The following is a 23,096-nucleotide window of genomic DNA, read 5'->3' on the forward strand; positions in this document are numbered from 1 at the left end:
CTGACGAAGGAGCAGTGCTCCGAAAGCTTATGGTATTTGCTACCAAATAAACCTGTTGGACTTTAACCTGGTGTTGTGAGACTTCTTACTGTGTTCACCCCAGTCCAACACCGGCATCTCCACATCAAAGAGAGGAACTCAGGGTGGTGATGCTGTCTAGGAGAAACCTTGACAGATACAGGCAGTGGAGAGATGCTGTGCTGGTATGATGTGCAGACTGCTTAAAAAACTGACATGGAACATTGCAGCTACCTTTGAACTGGGAGCATAAAATGTGGAGGTTAGGTTGAAGTGTCAGCAATTCCATGGTGCTATTGGAGTCATGGCTTTGTAAAGGAGATTATAGCTGCCACTTCACTTTGATATTGAAGAAAATTGGTCAATGCTAGATCCAAGTAGTTATCACCTTTAGCTGAACAATTAGTTGGACAATTACACAGGTGGTTGAATGATATCAGGACCAATCTGACTCAAAAGTTAACTTTCAATGAAAACCCAGAGTCAGATTCATACTGACTTGCTGGTGGCAAGAGCCCGCACTACTCCATTTTGACATTAACAAGTCCTGTGTAGTGCCAAACTTGGCTTACAATGCACTTATTGTACAAATAAACACGATTCTTCTTCCCCATCTGCTGCATTGTAGATATACTCACTGTGGCCATAACAATTATGCAGCCAAGTTTTGTTGTTTCATTGCTTGCCATTCATAATTAGGAAAATTAACTTAATTTAGATGACTGAATTCTGACGGTGGAGTAGACAACAGAGTGAAAATTCTCTCATAAGCAGTTGGACCATCATGTTGTAGATGATATCAAGAATTGGGAGAATGTGCAAAGTTAAGAGGTAACATACAGAGGGTCTTACCAACTCATGTAGAAATGTTAGCCAATATATAGGTACATAAAGCAGCAAGAGAATTGTAAGTTGAAGGGTCCATTAATGAAGACAAGTCACTAAAGAAACTTAGATGCAATAAACAAAGAATCACATGATGGCGGTTACAAAGAAAACTATGTTCAGATACATGAGCAGATTCAAAGAATATGATGTTGTCTGAGAACTTAATAAAGCCTCAGGAATATTTATTTGAAATCAAATCATAATGTAACAGATGCACCAACTTTGTCAGCATAAAACCTTAGTCAGGGATTTCTTCCCACTTGGCTGATAACAATAAAGAGGTCATCCCCAATTGTCTCGAATGGAAACATCAGGACAGACCAAGTGTTGCTGAGGCCATTGAAATAATGTTTATAGGCTGAGAATACAGATTTGCCATTTGAGTGGTTTCTTAGATTGGACTGTATATCTGGTTAAAGATGCATGTTCACTGCTTGCAATGAAGCCCCACAGGACATTCCTGGAACTGATATCAGTAGACATTATATCAACTTCTGATCCAGCAAAGAGGAGAACGACAGAGGCTTGTAGGAGAAAGGAAAAAAAGAGTCGGACCAGATCCTAAAGCAGGACCTGAATGACAGGGTGAATTGGAAAGTCTGAATGACCTTTACTCATTCCGACATTTTCTTAAAATCTGTCAAGTTTCAAAAGATACAGCAGTTATTTTAAACACAACAATACAATATTAGCTTTCGCATCATGCGGGTGCAGACACATACATATACAGACAAAACGCACAAATGCAGCACTGCAGATTGGAGAGTCACAGGCCTTTTATGAAAAAATGGCTTTACAGATGAAGAAATAAACATTAATGCCAATTTCACCAGATGTAACAAAGCAAAAGGTGAAACGTGCCATTTTCCCATCTTTCAGAAGTTACATTCTGTAAAGGCTAGTATACAGATTATAACACCATCAGGGTTTTTATAAGGTACATGTGCTGATTCAACTTAACCTGATTATCAAGTTTTATTGGCTATTATAAAGACTACGGTTGGGATTTTCAAAATGCAACAAACTTTGAGACGACTACCATAGTTCACCAGCACAGTGCACCTCAGATATTGTGAAACAAGCATGAGGAAGTCTCTCTCAAAATCAGGCTTCCAATTAATATCACATCGTGAAAAATAAAGTCGTAAATCATAAATTAAACCTATTTTGTTCCAGCAGAGATAGAAGGTGGCAAATTGAAAAGGAAAAATTGAAATCAGACAACTTTAGAGACTTACAGAAAATAATAAACTTGTGGAAATTAGGTGAATTTAGCAAGTGCCCTCTTCCTAAAATTTGTTTTCATTCCAGTTTAAAATGTTGTTCAACATGTTTTGTATAATTTTCTATTTAATGAACACACAAGTCTTCTCAAAAACACCACTGCACTTTATATTTATTGTCCTTTTGAAAGGATTTTGGAAGAGGCCTCAACCAAATTACAAATCTGTATGATCACCTGTGTCCATTTTTAGACCACCGATGACTATCCGAGTGGTTGGCTACACAATCCAGTTAACAATTGAACTGTTTGCAGTTTCAAACAAAAATAAATAAAGAGAAACCAAAAAAAGGGCACAGGTGAGAAGATGGAGTCAACTTACTTGTAAATCTGTACTCATCCTCTCGTCTTCGGATTTCTAACTCTAGAGAAAGGTTAGAAATATTATCAAAGAACGAACTAACTAGATGCAGCAACAGGCATAGATGAACTTTCAATCTGCACATTTAATAAATATCTGTTGTATTTTACTTCTTCACACTGGTCTACAAATCTTTTCTAATCCACAGAACAGATACTGATTGGAGTAGTGCAAGTGTACACTGAACCCTTAAGTGGTAAAGGGTCTTCTATTTAACCACTCCACATCCGACAAAAAAGTTAAAACATTACATACAGTTGAGAACTACATAAAATGGACATTTTGAGGAGGGGGAGGTAGAGTAATGCTTTCTATTGCAACAAAGTGTAGACAGAAATTGCCTCGGTAGATTAACTATTTTAAAATGTACGCTCTTTATAATAATTAGTGTGGTACAGCAAACCATCAGTTAATATTCTACTTCACATAAAAGGCAATTCTTCTGGGGATTGAAACTAAATGGTTTGTTTCCTCTAAGTGTTACAACAGATTATGTCACTGTAGTTATCCACAACAAAATCATTTACAATCAAGAATTTTTAAAATTCTACATTAGTTGTATTTTTGTATTGAGGTTCACCCCAATTAAATTTTTGTTGGGATTACAAATAACACAACTTTACGGCTGAATGTTCAGTAGCTTCTGCTTCAACCATTGCTTTACTCCACTCAAGCCACTTGCACTAATATGCCAATTTTGGAAGAGCAATTTCAAGTACATTTTGATGCATGAAAATAAAAAAGTGGATTTTTTTTAAAACAAGAAATTATCTTTTGATGTTTGTTTTTACATGATACTAAACTGGTGGATTGGAGCTACAAAAATGGAGATAAAATCTGCACATTGGCAAGTGCTTAGCAGATGAAATAGAATACTGACACGGTCTTACACACTGGAAAGGAGGATATTGCAAGCAAGCAGTGCATGGCACAGCTGAAACTGAAACATAAAGTTAAGAAGCCAAAGCACAAGGCAGAGACAATAAACACAGCATGCAGAATGTTGCAGCATACTGCTAATTCAGTTGATTACAAGTCAGAAAATTACATGGTAAACTTGTACATTTTCCCAGAAAATGTGGCCACTGAAGGTTCCAAAATGGCAGGCAGGAAACAGGCTGCACTGCATATTATTCAAGGACAAATAAAGGGGCATTCTTCATCCATGTTTGCAGCAGGCGTTATGCCTGTCACTTGTATATCCCTCACCCACTCAAGAATGGTTGGCTGTTGTAGGCTGCACAGGGAAATCAACCTGGAGGTCAGTAACCTCCCAGAATGTGGATCTGGGTGAAACAACTGTGCTCCTCCCAACCCTACATTAAAGGACTTGATCGCTGTTCCCGACTTACCCATTACCCTACTACACAAGCTTTCCCCACGCTGTCCAATGCCAAAACAACATCTGATACTTTATACAGATTAGTCGGAACCTGTAGCAAGGGCCACTGCACCGAGATTACATTTTACAAAATAAACACCAGTGGTTGTTTTATTAGAGCACTAATGGACAGCCTTTATTGCAATGCATAATCCAAGAACTCCGGTTTAGTAAAAGGTGGTTTATCACATTTCATTTTCTGCAAACAAGGGACAAGTTCCAGGTAAATGACCACCAAGAATTCCACAGACTGAAACTTCGCTATGAGCAATCTGTGTACGTGTCTCGACCTGAAACTAATACCGTATGCTGAAGTAGTGATAGCAACTCATGTTGCTGACACAAATATGGCAGTCTTAAACTTGGACAACACACACGTGGTCCTGCTTCAGTTGCAATTCTCAAGACAGTCTCATCACATCTCCACTGAATATCAGATACAATAACAACAGTTTACTACGTGAAACAAATATTACAGAAATTAAGCATCAACTATTTAAATCTCCAAAAATATTTATGCCCCAAAATACTATGTTGATGTAACACTATTTAAAACAGTAATTTTAATTGTCAATATTATTCAGCAACAATCCAGCCATAAATATATTTCATTGCTAAAATAGGTTGACAGTATTTTTGAAAACTATGCTCACAAGGATGGTAAATGCATTATGTAATATGCCTGACAGGAATAGAAACTGCCATTTAAAGCTTTGATGTATAGTCGATTACATGAAAACATAAACACTGCAATGGAATGTATTACAGCCCATTAACAAGAGGGTAATTTAATTAGATGACTCATAAAATACTCAACATAAACAGATCTGTTAAGGCAATTATACCCATTAGAAGTATTATAGAACAGATTTTACCATCCATACAGTTCCATAGCCAAACAGATTTGACATTTTTCCGGCTGTTGGTTTTCATGGAAGCCAAATCACTGGAGTGCTCAATTTTGAGTCTTTTTTATCTTGCACAATAGCATTTGATTTCTCAGCATATGGAATTATTTAGTTTGAGGAAACCTCTGACACAAATAGGAGTCCATGAATTCTTAGAAAAGTAATCAGACAGCTGCTTGAAAATTAATCATCAAGGGAAGGAAACTAGAAAGTGGGATCTAGCTTGTGGAAGAAAAACAGACACTTTCATTTATAGAGCAGCTTTAACATATGAAACCTTCCAAGGCACTTCATAGGAGCATTATAGAGCAAAGTATGACACCGAGCCACATAAGGAGCTATTAGTTCAGGTAACCAAAGAGGAGGAAAGCAGGGTGAAGAGGCAAAGAGGTCAATGGAAGCCCATTCGAGAGATTAGGGCCCAGGCAACTCAAGGTACGGTCACCAACAATGGTGTGATTAAAATCGGGGATGCTCAAGAATCCAGAATCAGAAGAGCGCAGATATCTCAGAGGATATGGGGCTGGAGGAGATTATAGATCTGGAGGGGTGAAGCTGTGGAAGGATTTGAAAATAAGGATGAGAATTTTAAAATCAAGATGTTCTTTGACAGGGAGCCAACATAGACCAGAAAGCACAGGGATGATAGAGGAATGGGGCTAACTGTGAATTAACATGCAACAGAGCTTTGCATTACCTCAAATTTATAAAGGGCAGAATATGGAAGACTTGTGCAATGGAATCGGAGTCTTGAGATAATGAAGACATGAATCAAGATTTTAACAGTGAGCTGAGACAGGTGCAAAGTTACTCAATGTTACAGGTGAAGATGGCTGGTCTTAGTGCTGGCACATATGAGGTTGGAGCTCATCTCAAGAATAAAATATGACATCAAGTTTACGATGTGGAGATGCCGGCGTTGGACTGGGGTGAACACAGTAAGTAGTCTCATAACAGCAGGTTAAAGTCCAACAGGTTTATTTGGTAGCAAATACCATAGTGCTCTGAAAGCTTATGGTATTTGCTACCAAATAAACCTGTTGGATTTTAACCTGGTGTTGTGAGACTTCTTATCAAGTTTACGAACTTTAATCTCATTGTTTCAGGAAGTGGGATGGAGTCAGTAGCTAGTGCACAGAGTTTGGACTGGGAACAGAAAACAAGAGTTCCAGTCTAAATTAATATTTAATTGAAGGAAATTTGTGCTCATCCAGTACGGAATGCTGGATAAGCAGTCTGATAATTTAGCGACAGTGAAGCAGTCGAGAAAGATCCTGTGGCACAGTGGTAGCATCCCTATCTCCAGGCCAGTAGCTCTGGGTTCAAGTTTCACCTCAGGGCTTATTGGTCATGAAGGTGCATTCGTAATGTGGCCAAACATGCTGATTATTGGCCTGTAAATCCTTCTTAATGGCAGGCAGAGAGAGTTTTCTTGTCAGCCATATGCAGATGGCAACGGCAAACCACTGCAGTACTTCGTAAAGCAGAATCATGGATCAATTTAATGGATGTCCATGGTCACTAACACTCTCTTAAAAGCACGGTACCTGAAGGAGGAGGAGGAAGCAGTCCAGAGAGGCAGTGACATGGCAGTACTGGGTGTCATTAGCTACACGTGAAAGCCAAAGCTGTGTTCTCGGTTGATGTTGCTGAGAAATAGGATGGGTCCAAGGATCAATCCTTGGGGGACACCAGAGGTAATGGTGCAAAAGCAGGTAAAGAAACCATTGCATATGATTTGAGGGAGGCAAGAATGAAGCCAGGTGACAGCAATCCCACCCAGCTATAGCAAAATATTTTCAAAATGTATCTAAAATACAAGATTAGATTTCTAATACATTGTCTGTTTGGAAAATTGGAAACAGTCTGCATAACAAATATTTTATCACTGGATTCAACAGTTAGCAATTGTTTTCAGTACCCCACCAGCCCCATTATTTCAAAACTGAGGAGTTTGTGTCCACCGAGAATATCCAATGTGCAATGGCAGGGCCCAAGTTTTCAACATAATGGAAATAATGAAAAAAAAACTTGTGCCCTACATAGACTGATAAAAACAAAGCACAGAGCAGGAAATTCTGCAGAGCGGGATCTTGCAAAAGGGACCAGTGGACATTCAGCAACCACTCAAATATTTTGTATCCTGATCAGCAAATCTCAAGCAGGACCGAGAAAGAGATTCTTCTATTGGTACACAGAGCACACACTTTGCTATTACAGGCAGGTCTCATCAGGCTAAAGTTTATCTTTAAATTCTGAAGTTTTAAATTTCCCATATAAGTGCATCGTACTTCAATATTGGCAGCTGGGTGAAGGAAAAGTTGTGTATCTAAAGTAGGTGACACTATACTCCACCGTGCCAGAACCTCCCATGTTCTTTCCCCCTACTGGGCACAGCTATTACTCTGTGCCAAATGCTTACTTGTGGGCTTGGTTAGATTCCTGCTGCACTCAGTGCCTCACTCTCAAGACCAAAAATATGACTGCATTCCATATCCTTCCATTCTGCTGGCAGCCCACAAGAAACCTATGACTTGCCAGCTTTTGATACTGGCTGGATTATTTCCCACCTCCACCCCACAGGCACTTTCAATTGCCAAAAAAGGTCACGACAGCCCAGGAGTACAAGGGGTTCTACTGTTTGAATGTAGTTTATTATCCATTTTGTTAAGACTATGGGTACAATAATTAAACCAAATGCAAAACCTTACTTTTAAAGAACTTGTTCTCACTGCAGCCATTGATATAAATTGTCCACACGTCACCTTACAACAGGAGGGTTGTGATCTCTGATCGATACTTAGTTCTTTTTAATGGATCAAGTCTATAACCATGCTTAAATATCAAAACCGGAGAGTCCAAACACACCACAATCACGTGCACAGATCAAATCTAACTGTACTAGGTGATACACCTTTAACCTGACAGATGTAGGAACTTGCAGATGTGCTAATCCATCTAACCTTTATTCACACTGAAGTCATAAGGCAAACCATTGTTCAGCTTTGCAGAGGATTGTATTTCTGATTCCTTGAATCGCAGTGCGGTTCAAATGCTAATGGAACCACTTAAAATATTGTTGCCAACTTTCAACAGCCAAATTTAAACATGAGGTTAACTGCCAAAATAATTTTTTTAACACATTAACCTATTTCATTGCAACAATGCAAGATGCTCTGATGACGTTAAAGTTTATTTATTAGTGTCACAAGTAAGGCTTACATTAACACTGCAATGAAGTTACTGTGAAATTCCCCTAGTCTCCACACTCCAGTGCCTGTTCAGGTCAATGCACCTAACCAGCACGTCTTTCAGATTATGGGAGGAAACCGGAGCACCCGGAGGAAACCCACGCAGACACAGGGAGAACGTGCAATCTCCACACAGACAGCCAACCCAAGTCGGGAATTGAACCCGGGTCCCTGGCGCTGTGAGGCAGCAGTGCTAACCACTGTGCCACCGTGCTGCCTGTAAATGCTGCCAAAAAGTTGTAAAACTCACAAGAATACCAAAAGCTCTGCTTTAGTGCCTTCTTTAAGCTCTTCACAGTATGTGAAGAAACATTATTTGAGAACTATTCACTGTCCCCTCTCCTACCGAATAAGTTGTGCTTGGCTTTTGCTGTGCCCATGTGATTACTTTGCTGAGTGATGCGTACAAAGTAACTTTCTGTTGTTCTAGGCTTATATGTCTGCAAAACCGAGATTACACAGACAAAATTAACCGGTGGTTTTAACCTTGATGGTTCATTGACATCCTTTTAGTGAAAGATTGCACACATTCTTGCCCAAGAGGAGCAAATATATACATAAAATACAAACAGAAAATTGGCAACAACACCTCAAATTCTTTGAGATTCGAATATCAGATTACCTATATTTGGTACTGTGTTCCTCATTTTTGATCTTTACCATATGTCAGAGGACAGATCTATTGTTCAACTAAAATAAAACCACAAGAACAGTGTTCCTGCCAGAAATTTGCTCTTTGTAGATGTGCAAGAGCCACATACATGGCTTTCGTAGGTTTTCACATTGGCTCAACAAAATCCTGGTTTGGAACAATTAGTTCTAGGAGAGGCACACTTTACAGTCGATCAAGCTGTCAGTGTGGAATACTTCCTCAAATTTACTGAAACTTTATAAATTGCTGTGTGTCTTTTTGTATTTTGAACATGGAGCTTACCAAAGAGTGAATACTCTAACCTCTTCCTTGTTTATTCTTCACAAATATCAGGATTTCTTTCTTTTATTCATTTACAAGATATGGCCAAGCCAGCATTTATTGTCCATCCCTAGTTGCCCTGGAAAAGGTGGCGGCGAGCTGCATTCCCACGGTGAAAGTACACCCACAGTGCTGTCAAGGAGGGATTTCAACCCGGCGACATGAAGGAACAGTGATATATTTTCAAGTCATGATGGTGAGTGAATTGGAGGGGAACCTTCAGGTGATCGTTTCCCCAGGATCTGCTGCTCTCGTCTTTCTAGATGGTAGCGGTTGTGGGTCTGGAATGTAGAGTCTCAGGAGCCTTGGTGAGTTCTGCAGATGGTAAACACTGGTGCCAAGGTTTGTCGATGGTCGAGGAATTGAATGTGTGTGGAAGGGGTACCAAACGGGCTGCTTTGTCCTGGATGGTGTCTAGCATCTTGACTGTTGTTGGAGCTGCACTCATCCAGGCAAGTGGAGAATATTCCATCGCACTCCTGACCTGTGCCTTGTAGGTAGTTGACAGGCTTTGGGGAGTTAGGAGGCGAATTACTCACCACAGGATTCCCAGCCACTAGTCCAGTTCAGTTTCTGGTCAATTGATGATGATGGTGGGGGATTCAATGATGAAATGCCATTGAATGTCAAGGGATGAAGGTTAGATCCTCTCTTGCTGGAGAGGGTTATTACTTGGTGCTTGTGTTGGTGAATGTTACTTGCCACTTGTCAGCCCAAGCCTGGATTTTGTCCAGGTATTGCTGCATTTGGAAGTGGATTCTTCAGTACGAGTCGTCGCAAATGGTGAACACTGCAGTCCATAAGACCATAAGTACCTCTAATAAGAGGTAATCAGTCATCAGCAAACATCCCCACTTCTGACCTTATGATGGAAGGAAGGTATTGATGAAGCAGCTGAAGATGGTTGGGCCAAGGACACTTCCCTGAGGAACACCTGCAGTGTTGTCCTGTAGCTGAGTTGATTGACCTCCAACCACACAGCCTTTTGTGCCAGATATGACTCTAACCAGAGGGTTTCCCCTCGATTCCCATTGACTCCAGTTTTGCTAGGTCTCCTTGGTGCTACACTCAGTCAAATGCTGCCTTGATGTCAAGGGCAGCCACCCTCACCTCACGTCTGGAGATCAACGCTTTTGTCCATGCTTGAACCAAAGCTGTAATGAGCCGAGTGATCCTGGTGGAGCCCAAACTGAGCTGCCGTGAGCAGGTTATTGCTGAGTAAGTGCTGCTTGTTAGCAATGTTGATGACTCCTTCCATCACTTTAGTGATGATCATGAATAGACTGATGGGATAGTAATTGGCAAGGTTGGATTTGTCCTGTTTTGTGTATACAGGACATATCTGTGCAATTTTGCACATTGCCAGGTAGTTGCCTGTTTTGTAGCTGTACTGGAACAGCTTGGCTAGGGCATGCGACTAATTCTGGAGCACAAGTCTTTAGTGCCGGAATATTGTCAGAGCCTATAGCCTTTGCAATACCAAGTGCTTTCAGCCATTTCTTGAAATCATGTGGAATGAATCGAATTGGAAGAAGACTGGGAGCTGTGGACCTCCAGAGGAGGCTGAGGTAGGCACTTCTGACTGAACACTGATGCGAATACTTCAGCCTTATCTTTTGCACTGATGTTCTAGACTCCTGCATTATTGAGAATGGGGATATTTGTGGAGCCTCCCCCTGCAGCGGGTTGTTCAATTATCCACCACCATTCACGGCTGATGCAGTAGAACTCAAGAGCTTAGATCTGATCTGTTGGTGGTTCAACAGCGGTAATGGATAAAACATATTGACCTATTTACCATAATTTATTCTAGGAACTGAAGTTTAAATTAGGTTACGCTGCAAACATAGAGCCCGACAATGGTGATGAGTGACCATCTTACAGATAGCACTCTTGATACTTACCCATGAAGCAGTCATGGATCAAAGTAATAAGGATTTTACATTCATTGGAAATTGCTGACCCAGTGGTCAGCTCATAACATGACCCACGCTCCATAAATAATTTAATAATGCAACAAACATCTTCAACTCAAGTTGCATGAATAAACTTAAGTGGGGAATTGCCTAGAGTGACAGATAGTTTGCAGTCAGACATGCTTACAAGAACAGAAAAGAACTATCATTGCCCTGCAGCTGTTGCACTTTTATAATGTACCAAAGAAACATGACATGGCTACCTTGAGATTTAATTAGCAAGAGATCTTGCAAGGACACAGTCCTCAAGATGTTTGACAATGGGCCTAACCCAATATATCTATATGGAATAAATATATCAATCTAATGGAGATACAAAAACAAGTGTTCATTCACACCGTAATTTCAATTCAGTCTAAATAAGTTAGTCATATTTTATTTGCTGAATGTATATGAAGATGATTCAACTCTTTCAATGCCACATGCAGATTCACTGAAGTATGCACAATAGATTGCAGGGTCACTCATAAATATATATATATATATATATATAAAAATATACATATGCAAGTGACTTAAGATTATTTTTCTATTTAGGATCATCTTTTGCTGTATAGCATTTGTTATCAGTATGGTCAGATAACCTAGTCCTTAAAACTATTGGCTGCGTTTAATCTACTAGTTCATAATCTTTGGCAAGTATCTTGCTTGCAGTCAATTTCTTGAGCTATTGGTTTGTGAAACAGTAAATGCATTGCTGCACTACACTGATGCCATGTCTTTTGAATGGAAAGAATATACATTCTACTAAAACAACAGCTTTATATAAAGGAAATTAACCAACATGATTGATAGTTCTTCATCGACCCTTTCCAATAACGTTGCTAAAAATGTCTTAAAATTAACAATGTGTCCATAAAAATGGCAAAATACTAACCCCGAGGTGTCAGAGAGGCCTGCTTTTCCACTTCTGTTTGCTGTCTCAGACTGGTCGGAATATTGTTGTAAATGCGCTTGTAGTGGTTATAAACAGCAACTGAAAGCACCTTTTTGGCATAGGACTGGCCAACTACATATTTGTCAAGATAACTGTATATCTGAAACAAAATAAAAATCAAACTATGTCAAGAATAGTTCAATGAGACTTTTGACCAACAGTACATAATGAGATATGAGTATACAAGGCAGTAAATAAGTTGAAAAAAGTGAATATGAATAGAAGTGAGCCACATAAAGATGGGTGTGATGAGGAGTCAAATAATTTAGTTCAAAAATAAAAGGATAAATGAATTGGTAATATTCTATGGCATATACACGCACAAGCTGAATATTATGGTGTAACAAAGATACCAAACAGTAGTCAGGAAAATGTTCAAATCTATTATGTACAAGTTTCAGCTCACCCATACCTGCCGCAGGATGATTTTACCATCTACTGTGGTGGGATTCAGGCCAAGGACCCCATAGTATTGCTGTAGGTTTGTGGCTTACCAGTTCAGTGACCTAGACCACTAGGCCACAGGAGTAAGCCAGGATGTGATAAATGGACATTAGACAATCATGATCTGATTCAGCACAGCATGGATTACTAATGACAATCATGCTTGCTAGGACTTGGGAGTTTTTTGACGATGTTACTAATAAAATTGACAAAGGAGAGTCAATGAACGTAGTATATTTGGATTTTCAAAAGGCTTTGGATAGTAATAGATCATAAAATCCCTATAGTACAGAATAGGCCATTTGGCCCATCGGGTCTGCACTGATTCTCTGACTGAGTATCTTATCCAGGTTCTCTCCCCCACCCTATCCCTGTAACTTCACACATCTACACTCCAAAAAACTCACATTTACACTGGCTAAACCATCTAACCTACACATCTTGGGACATAAGGGGCAATTCAGCATGGCCAATCTACCTAACTTGCACTGTGGGAGAAAACTACAGCATCCCCAAAAAACCCACGCAAACACAGGAGAATGTACAAATTCCACATATAGTCACCGTAGGCTGGAATTGAACCCAGGTACCCCACGGTAGGTTGATTAACAAAATAAAAGCACATGGGATAGGAGAGAATATACTGGTATTGATTCAGGATTGGTTAACAGGTAGAAAGCAGAGTAGGAATAAATGGGTCATTCTCGCTTTGGTAGGTTGTGGCGTACCACAAGGATCAGTGCTTGGGCCCCAGCTGTTCACAATATGTATCTCAATGATTTGGATGTGGGGACCAAATGCAACATTTCCAAGTTTGAAAATGATACAAAGCTAGGCAGGAATGTGCGTTGAGGAAGATGCAAGCTGAATGGACTGCTCTTGTTCCTACGTATATTGGTACAGCTATACCAAAGGAATCATACTTAATCCAGTGATTTTTCTAATATATCATCTCAAATTATGTAACCAGTGTTATCACTTTTCGCTATAATTATATAACCAAAAAGCCTAATTTCCAGACTTAACATATGTGGCGAAATAATGGCAGAAGCTAAGGAAACCATGTGGAGTTTGCATATTCTCCTCAAGTCTGCATGGGTTTCCTCTGGGTGCTCTGGTTTCCTCCCACACTACAAAGGTGTGTGGGTTAGGTTGGTTGGCCATGCTAAATTGCCCCTTGGTGTCAGGGAGACCAGCAATGCAAATATGTGGGGTCACGGGGATAGGGCCTGGTTGGGATTGTTGTCAGTGCAGGTTCGATAGGCTGAATAGCCGCCTTCTGTGCTGTAATTCCATGAGCAGTTTCATAGAACCCTACAGTTCAGAAAGAGGCCATTCGGCCCATCGAGTCTACACCGACCACAGTTACCAGCCTATCCTTGGGTTAGAGAATATTCATGAAGAAAAAATTATGGTGGTCATATCCAAGTTCAATGGAATGGGATTGGTGTGGTTGAGATTTCAATCATAAAGGGCCATGTAGCCACACAAAATATTTCTAATGGAAACAATACCTTCTCTGGATAAATGATTGAGTTGGAGATGGGCCAGATGTGTCTTTTCCATCCGGGAACAGTACATGGCAAATCTCCATGAAGCTGCTTTCTCTTTTGTTTTGTTTAAATTGCCAAGAGAAAAGTGGACCATTTTAACTAAGTGTGTTACCAATTTTCTACTCCCTTCCTGAAAACACTTTAAAGGATATGTCAATGGAGATCTCTGAACTCTCCAGTACTTTTCTTAAGTGACCGTTATCATCCAATTGGAAATCCCATACTGTTGCTCTTGGAAAGTCTTAGGTCAGGATTATGGTTGCAATACTTAGTTGCTAATTTGGCCTTTGCCTTCAAGACCAGCTCTGTAAATGGGCAAATCTGGTTAATTATATAATATTACACTAAATAAGAGAACAGGTGCAACAACTGTAATCTCTCACTTATTAAAAATAAAATTGTTTTACAACTGTAGAAGTGGGTAATATCTGGTCAATGGTGGGTTGCGTCTGAATTGCAAGACACTTCAATAAATGCACAAACATATACTTACTCACTAATGGATCCCCAATGGCAAGATAAATCAAGGTCAACTGGTTTAAAATCGATTAACGCAATGTGATCACGGTTGAAGGTACAATAATTACTAATCCTACAATGTCATATCCCATGTATACACTTCACCATATGAAAACAACAATACTTACACACTCATCAGAAAAAGAGAGCAGCATGGTTCAAGTCAACCTTCAGCTAGCTTTAGTTTTCCAAGTCAGAATACAGCACCTTAAGTCCCACTACGGTTCATAATCGAAGTTGACACTTGCAAGCAGTGCTATGGAAGTGCTTCAAGGAGAAAAGTCCAACATCTCTTCAATCTAAATGAATAGCTGTAACACTGTCACTCAAATTGCGTTCGAGTGTCAGTATCATTTTGGTTTGGCTTAACCTTGGGGAAGCTTACCACATAGCATTTGTAGTACTATTACAGCACAAGGATAGAAGTTACCTTTTTTGGAGGTGGTGGTGGTTTCTGTTGGAAAGCTAATTTCACAGCTTCTGCTGCTGATTCTGGTTCTTTGTTTAAGTTCTTCTTGGAGTCTGCTTCAGACAGCACCACAAAAAAATGATGGCATTTTTCACATTTCACAAAGCGTGTTGAAGCTGCAAGAAAGAATGTTTCCTAAAACATGTTTCTGTAACATCAGCTTTGTTAATCAGCTTCAATTGGTGTCATGGTAAAAAGTTGTTGAATATTCTGATCTAGGTGAAGTGCATCAACTATAATTACTATTCAGATTTTTAACCAGCTTCAAAAGTTTTTCTTCCTGTTTCACCAGGAAGTTGTTAGATTCTCAGTGTTCCCAAATATAAAAAATGTCGGTCATTCTTAATTTGGTAAACTACTTCTCAACTTAACAGAAGAGAAACTAGGAACTAAATCACAGCTTGACTCTCAATAAAAATGTCTACACAACAGCATTGTCAGTAGAGAAAAATTACTTGCAACAGGCAGATCTATAATGGCACAATACAGGAAGAAGGTATCCTCCAAACATTAGGCAAATTCCCACCTCTTCAGATAGAGCCCCGAACCCATTGCATCTATGTCTGATTTTCATAGAATACAAACAAATGTTCCCTGTAAAAAGGTATTTCAACTTTAATTCCCAACACAGACGTATACTGAAGTTTCAATAGCTTATAAACCCCCTTCTCCCAGCACCACTTTCTCCTAATGAAAGACACCTCTCTGGGCAGTAGGGTGAACAAGCACACCCAGCCCTCCACCTCATCCACTACTCCACCAATCTTGGTGTCATCAGCAAATTTACTGATCCACCCTTCAGCCCCCTCCTCTAAGTCATTAATAAAAATCACAAAGAGCAGAGGACCAAGCACTGATCCCTGCGGCACTCCGCTAGCAACCTGCCTCCAATCCGAAAATTTTCCATCGACCACCACCCTCTGTCTTCGATCAGACAGCCAGTTACCTATCCAATCGGCCAACTTTCCCTCGATCCCACACCTCCTCACTTTCATCATAAGCCGACCATGGGGGACCTTATCAAACACCTTACTAAAATCCATGTATATGACATCAACTGCCCTACCTTCATCAACACACTTAGTTACCTCCTCAAAAAATTCTATCAAATTTGTGAGGCACGACTTGCCCTTCACGAATCCGTGCTGACTATCCCGGATTAATCCGCATCTTTCTAAATGGTCGTAAATCCCATCTCTAAGGACCTTTTCCATCAATTTACCAACCACCAAAGTAAGACTAACCGGTCTATAATTACCAGGGTCATTTCTATTCCCTTTCTTAAACAGAGGAACAACATTCGCCATTCTCCAATCCTCTGGCACCATCCCCGTGGACAGCGAGGACCCAAAGATCAAAGCCAAAGGCTCTGCAATCTCATCCCTTGCCTCCCAAAGAATCCTAGGATACATTTCATCAGGCCCAGGGGACTTATCGACCTTCAGTTTATTCAAAACTGCCAGGACATCCTCCCTCCGAACATCTATTTCCTCCAGCCTATTAGCCTGTAACACCTTCTCTTCCTCAAAAACATGGCCCCTCTCCTTGGTGAACACTGAAGAAAAGTATTCATTCATCACCTCGCCTATCTCTACTGACTCCATACACAAGTTCCCACTACCGTCCTTGACCGGCCCTAACCTCACCCTGGTCATTCTTTTATTCCTCACATAAGAGTAAAAAGCCTTGGGGTTTTCCTTGATCCGACCCGCCAAGGACTTCTCGTGTTCCCTCCTAGCTCTCCTAAGCCCCTTTTTCAGCTCATTCCTTGCTAACTTGTAACCCTCAATCGAGCCATCTGAACCTTGTTTCCTCATCCCTACATAAGCTTCCCTCTTCCTTTTCACAAGACATTCCACCTCTTTCGTGAACCATGGTTCCCTCACTCAGCCATTTCCTCCCTGCCTGACAGGGGCATACCTATCAAGGACATCCAGTATTTGTTCCTTGAAAAAGTTCCACTTTTCATTAGTTCCTTTCCCTGACAGTTTCTGTTCCCAACTTATGCCCCCTAATTCTTGCCTCATCGCATCATAATTACCTCTCCCCCAATTGTAAACCTTGCCCTGCCGTACGGCCCTATCTCTCTCCATTGCAATAACAAAAGACACCGAATTGTGGTCACTGTCTCCAAAGTGCTCTCCCACAACCAAATCTAACACTTGGCCCGGTTCATTTCCCAGTACCAAATCCAATGTGGCCTCACCTCTTGTCGGCCTATCCACATATTGTGTCAGGAAACCCTCCTGTACACACTGCACAAAAACTGCCCCATCCGAACTATTTGACCTACAAAGGTTCCAATCAATATTTGGAAAGTTAAAGTCCCCCATGACAACTACCCTGTGACCCCCACACATATCCATAATCTGCTTAGCAATTTCTTCCTCCACATCTCTATTACTATTTGGGGGCCTATAGTAAACTCCTAACAACGTGACCGCTCCTTTCCTATTTCTAACCTCAGCCCATATTACCTCAGTGTGCAGATCCCCCTCGAAGTGCCTTTCCGCAGCTGTTAAACTATCCTTGATTAACAATGCCACTCCTCCACCTCTTTTACCAGCTTCCCTACACCTAGTGAAACATCTATACCCCGGAACGTCCAACAACCATTCCTGTCCTTGTTCTACCCACGTCTCCGTAATGGCCACAACATCGTAGTCCCAAGTACTAATCCACGCCCCAAGTTCATCTACCTTGTTCCGGATGCTCCTTGCATTGAAGTAGACACACTTCAACCCACCTTCCTGTCTACCGGTACCCACCCTTGACCCTGATACCTTCCCCAATACCTCACCACCCTCACTGACTTCTGGACTACAACTCCTTTTCCCACTCCCCTGACAAATTAGTTTAAACCCCCCTGAAGAGCCGTAACAAATTTCTCTCCTAGGGTATTGGTGCCCCTCTGGTTCAGGTGCACCCCGTCCTGTTTGTACAGGTCCTACCTTCCCCAGAATGTGTTCCAATTATCCACGTATCTGAAACCCTCCCTCCTACACCATCCCTTCAACCACATGTTTAACTGCACTCTCTCCCTGTTCCTCAACTCGCTATCACGTGGCACCGGCAACGTACCAGAGATGACCACATGTTTCGTCTTGGCTCTCAGCTTCCAGCCCAGCTCCAGAAATTCCTGCTTTAAATCCCTGTCCCTTCTCTTACCTATGTCATTGGTACCAATGTGTACCACGACTTGTGACTGTTTCCCCTCCCCCTTCAGAATCCGGAAAACACGGTCTGAGACGTCACGGACCTTGGCATCCGGTAGGCAACATACCATCCGTGAGTCTCTTTTGCTGCCACAGAACCTCCTATCTATCCCTCTAACTAACGAGTCCCCAATTACTATTGCCCTCCCGCTCTGCCCCTTACCCTCCCGAGCCACAGAGACGGACACAGTGCTGGAGATCCTCTCACTGCGGCTCACCACTGGTAAGTCATCCCCCTCAACCGTATCCAAAGCGGAATACTTGTTGCTAAGGGGAACGACCACCGGGGATCCCTGCACGTACTGCTTCCTCCCAGCCCCTCTCACCGTCACCCATCTGTTTTCATTCCTCGGAGTAACTGTATCCCGAAAGCTTCTGTCTATGGCCATCTCTGCGTCCCTAATGATCCTAAGTTCATCCAACTCCAGCTCCAGTTCCCTAACATGGTTTTGGAGGAGCTGCAGATGGGTGCACTTCCCACACATGTAATCAGCAGGGACACTGTCGTCGTCCCTCACCTCAAACATAGTGCAAGAGGAACATAGCACTGCCTGCACACCCATCCCCTCTAGATACCTTGCCAGTACCAGGTAGAAACAGCAAAAATGAATTTAAACTCACCCCTGCTCGCCCTTACTGCCTAAGCCCTGTGAGCCAAAGCCTTATAGCTCACACTCTGCTTCCCACTCACTCCTCTGCCCGCTCCCGACGCTGCCCACTGTATACTGCAGCCTACCTTTTATACTTCACGCGCTTAAAAAAACCCTTCCCAGACTCCTTAGCAGCCCACTTCCAGTTTTCACTTTAAACTTAAAATACAACTGCAAAAGTAAAGGCCAAAAAAAAACACACACTAGCTGACTAATTAAACAAATAAACAATTCAATTAATCTCTCACCAGCACTGCTGCCTCCAATCACTCCCTCTCAGCTTGCTCCAGTGGAACAATGTTTGTGATTTGGGTGCCATTCTAGCGGCTGCTGTCCTGGATGGTGCCAAGCTTCTTGAGTTAGGTGGTGAATTACTTGCTGCAGGATCCCTAATCTCGGATCTGCTCTTGTAGCCATAGTATTTATATGGCCACTCCAGTTGTTTCTGATCAACGGTAACCCTAGGATGTTGATAGTGGAGGATTCTGCAGTGGTAATGCCATTGGGTGTCAAGGGCGGATGGTTAAATTCTCTCTTGTTGGATGATGGTCAATGTTGCGTGGCGTGAATGTTACTTGAAAGAGCCAATCGTTTAAAACTAATAAGCCAGACCTCACACTGTTAACTTTACCATGTTATTAAACACAATAAAGTGTTGGAGCCACCCATTGATAATCAAGTCCAAATTAATTTTGTATTCAATGGCTTTCAAATGTTACCATAATGGCAACATTTTGAATGTTCAGTTCTAATTCAATATGAACTGAGCAAATGTTTATTCTATTATATAAATACAGATCCACAAAACATGGGACATATTATTAGTTGTGTCTGATCATCCTACCAGGCATGACAAGAATTCAACATATTGGTTACTATGGGATATAAATAATGAATGTTGTCAAGAGTTCCAAGATGTGTTACAAAATCCAAATATTTCATAAACAACTCGCAGACAGCATGTAGGTGCAAAGAGTGACCTAAGCATTAAACTTTGAGATGCTCCTGAGGTGGCTGTGTGGAGAGAGAAGTCCTTGCTACATGCTCTCCCCATGCGTGGTTCGGTAAAAGTGCAACCAAGCATAGGACAATCCTACTACTGAGCTGCGCTAGACAACAGACAATCTGCAAAAGGCTGTCAGGGTTGAATGCATCAAATGTTTCAGATAAGTTAAAGAGAAAGATGAGAGATAAGCCACTGCAGTCACAGAAACAGCGATTGCCCTGCATGACTTTTCTTAAGATTTTCCTCTGTTACGTGGGAGGGACAAAGGTCTGATTAGAGGAATTCAAACACAGAATTGTGGGAGAGATGGGCAGGAATGTAGAAAGTGAGATATAGATTTTTAGAGCAGAAAGGGAGTTTGGAGATGGAGGTATATACTGCAAATGGCAGAAAAGTTGATGGTGGGGGCATATTCCTTTAAGAGTAGAAAACATTGCACAAGGGAAAATCATCACAATGCCAGAATGCACAAGAGAGCAGTTAGGAAGGTTGGATGGTCAACAGCTTTGTAGAAATGGGATGGGGGGGAAAGAGAGGGAGGGAAGACTAAAACTAACAGAAGAGGTAATGTAGGGTTACCAATTACAATGAACACCAATATGCCTTTCAGTGATTATTATTAATGTACTGTGTACAAGGTGATCAGTATCTAAAGATAAAGTCAGGTTTATATATTACTTACAAACAAAAGTCTCCACGTGAGTGCATGGGTCACCACACTTTGGGCACCGTAGCTGGTTTCCACCTTTCCCCGAACCACCTGACCCTGATGATCGTTTGTTGCCCCCTTCACTGACAGACTTCTGCAAACATTTTAGTAAATCAGCAATTACAAACACTATGTTAAAACATGGATCACTCCATCTGGAGAGTTCAGTCCAAGTTGACGGCAGTTGCAGAAGTTTCACAAGTTTATATATTTGGTAACTAAACAACAGGGAAATCACAGACAAATTCTGTTCTGCTGAGAGTTGTATATCAACAGAACAGGAAAAAGAATTGAATAAAAAGTCAAGTTTCATCCATAATTTGGAAGATTACCTTGTTACTATCTCCAGAAGTGTCTTTAGTACCTCCATCTTTTGATGCAAGTAGAGCAATAGTCTCACAAAATGTCCGACAAGGAACTTTTCTTCCTCCCTGTGTTTCAAAACTCGCCGAGTGTCCCAGGAGTGGAAAACTGAATCGTGTAGATGCAAATCCTGAAATAGAAATGTAAATTTTTGACCAGAAACTGAACTAGAGCAGCTATAAAAATACTGTTGCTACAAAAGCAGGTCAGAGGGTGGGAATTCTGTCAACAGTAGTTCATCTCCTGAGTACCCAAAGCCCATTTGCCATTTACAAAGCTTAAATCAAGAGTGTGATGGAATACTCTCCACGCACCCTGGATGAGAGGCAGATGCTCCAACAGCACTCACCAGGACAAAGCTGCCAGCTGGTTTGGCATCTCATCCAAAACCTTAAACATTCATTCTCTCCACTGCCAATGCATGGTGGCAGCAGTGTGTATCATTTACAACATACACTGCAGGGACTCACCAACATTTGCTCAACAGCACCTACCAAATCCACAACTGTCTCCATTCAGAAGGACATGGGCAGCAGACACCTGGGAAGGCCACCATCCGGAGGTTCCCTTCCAAGCCACTCACAATCCTGATTTGGAAATATATTATCACTCCTTCAATGTCGCTCGGTCAAAATCCTGGAACTACCTCTCCATCCAACAGCACTGTGGGTTTGTGGGTGCACCTACATACATTACAGCAGTTCAAGGAGGTAACTCACCACAACCTTCTCAAGAGCAATTAGGAAAAAAAAAATGCTGGCTTAGCCAGCGATGCCCACCCCCTTTGAAAGAATTTTTAAAAATTCACTCTTAACAATGACACACGACAACGCAGAATGGCTGAACAGAAACTGATAGCCAAGTTCCGCACACGAGGACGGCCTCAAACGGGATCTTGGGTTCATGTCACACTCTCTGTAACCCCCACGACTTGCCTGGGTTTGCAAAATCTCACTAACTGCCCTGGCTGGAGACAATTCACACCTCTTTAACCTGTACTTAACCCTCTCTCCACTCACACTGTCTGCACCTGTAAAGACTTGATTACCTATTAAGACTCGCCTTCCAACCATTGATTTTGTGCCACCAAATAAACCTGTTGGACTTTAACCTGGTGTTGTAAGACTACTAACAATGATATTGTAAAACTTCATATTTCAGCGTCAATATTATTTCTTATTCCCAATTATATTCCATAATATATCATTTGTTAGAAACTGACTTTTTAAAATGGAAAATTGGACAGCCAATTCCTCAAATAAGATTAATTACTGCACAAATTATATTCCATGTTTGGGCTCAGTGCAGTTTGATTTTCTGCATCTATCTTTTATCAAATGCACAGAGTAATACAGATTTCTCAGTAACAGGGAGTTTGGCAGCAACTTTCTCATGAACAGAATTACAGAATGGTTACAGCACAGAAAGCCACCATTCAGCCTACTGTGTCTGTGCTGACTCTTTGAAGGTGCAACTCACCTACTGCCACCCTCCAACCTTCTGAGCGTTTTGCATTGGGTGCAGCTTAATTGCACTTGGTACAAAAATGATATGAATTTTTTGACAACTAGTTCCAACTTTCACTATTCAAAAACTGGATGTGCAGATAAGTCCTTGGCTGCCTGCTCTTGCTTTCAAAGGTGTCCCTAATAATGCAGCATCACAGGGCAAAGAATTCTCGTAAACAGCCCAGCAACAAGAATTGCTAACAACATCGGAATCAATGCAAACTTAATACACCAGTCAGTTAAGCTATAAGCTAGTCTTGTAACTTATGAACCAATCCATTGTATCTGGCTGTTTCACTGCCTGATGCAGTCTCATTATTCATTTTTAATAAGCTATTCTTAAATATGCAAATTGGCAGAAACAAAAGTTTTTTGTCTCTGTGCCGATTAGGTAGAGACAGAAAAATACAGGCTTTATTTCTTTTTCCTGGCACTGGTCAATCTCATGGCAGCCTGGAAGAAAATGTGAGTGCATCCTGCGCTCAGAACCCCTTCACTGTTGCTGGATCAAAATCTCATGTTTCTCTACAGTACAGCAGTGGTGATTATACTTCGCAAGTACTTTTGTTAACTTTAAAGTGCTTTGGGACATCCCATGGTTATGAAAGGCACTTTTGCAATAATGGTTGATTCTTTGCAGCCCTCAGAAGCTGAGTGTAGGTCTTTTCCTTGAATTACTGCAGTT

General features: G+C 41.2%; 1 protein-coding gene across 2 annotated transcripts in view; it reads right to left on the reverse strand.

The window, feature by feature from the left end:
• Window positions 1-23,096, reverse strand: part of clpxa (caseinolytic mitochondrial matrix peptidase chaperone subunit Xa) — a 47,517-nt gene that overhangs the window by 19,328 nt on the left and 5,093 nt on the right. The window contains exons 2-6 of one of the 2 annotated variants that reach the window (XM_078241328.1): window positions 20,873-21,033; window positions 20,514-20,634; window positions 14,922-15,076; window positions 11,916-12,075; window positions 2,511-2,552 (exon numbers count right to left, since the gene is read on the reverse strand). In XM_078241328.1, the coding sequence (XP_078097454.1) occupies window positions 2,511-2,552; window positions 11,916-12,075; window positions 14,922-15,076; window positions 20,514-20,634; window positions 20,873-21,033 (639 nt within the window). The remainder of the gene's footprint in view (window positions 1-2,510; window positions 2,553-11,915; window positions 12,076-14,921; window positions 15,077-20,513; window positions 20,635-20,872; window positions 21,034-23,096) is intronic. The other variant, XM_078241327.1, reaches the window with a different exon arrangement.

The sequence above is a fragment of the Mustelus asterias genome, chromosome 24, assembly GCF_964213995.1.
Source record: "Mustelus asterias chromosome 24, sMusAst1.hap1.1, whole genome shotgun sequence".
NCBI lineage: Eukaryota > Metazoa > Chordata > Chondrichthyes > Carcharhiniformes > Triakidae > Mustelus > Mustelus asterias.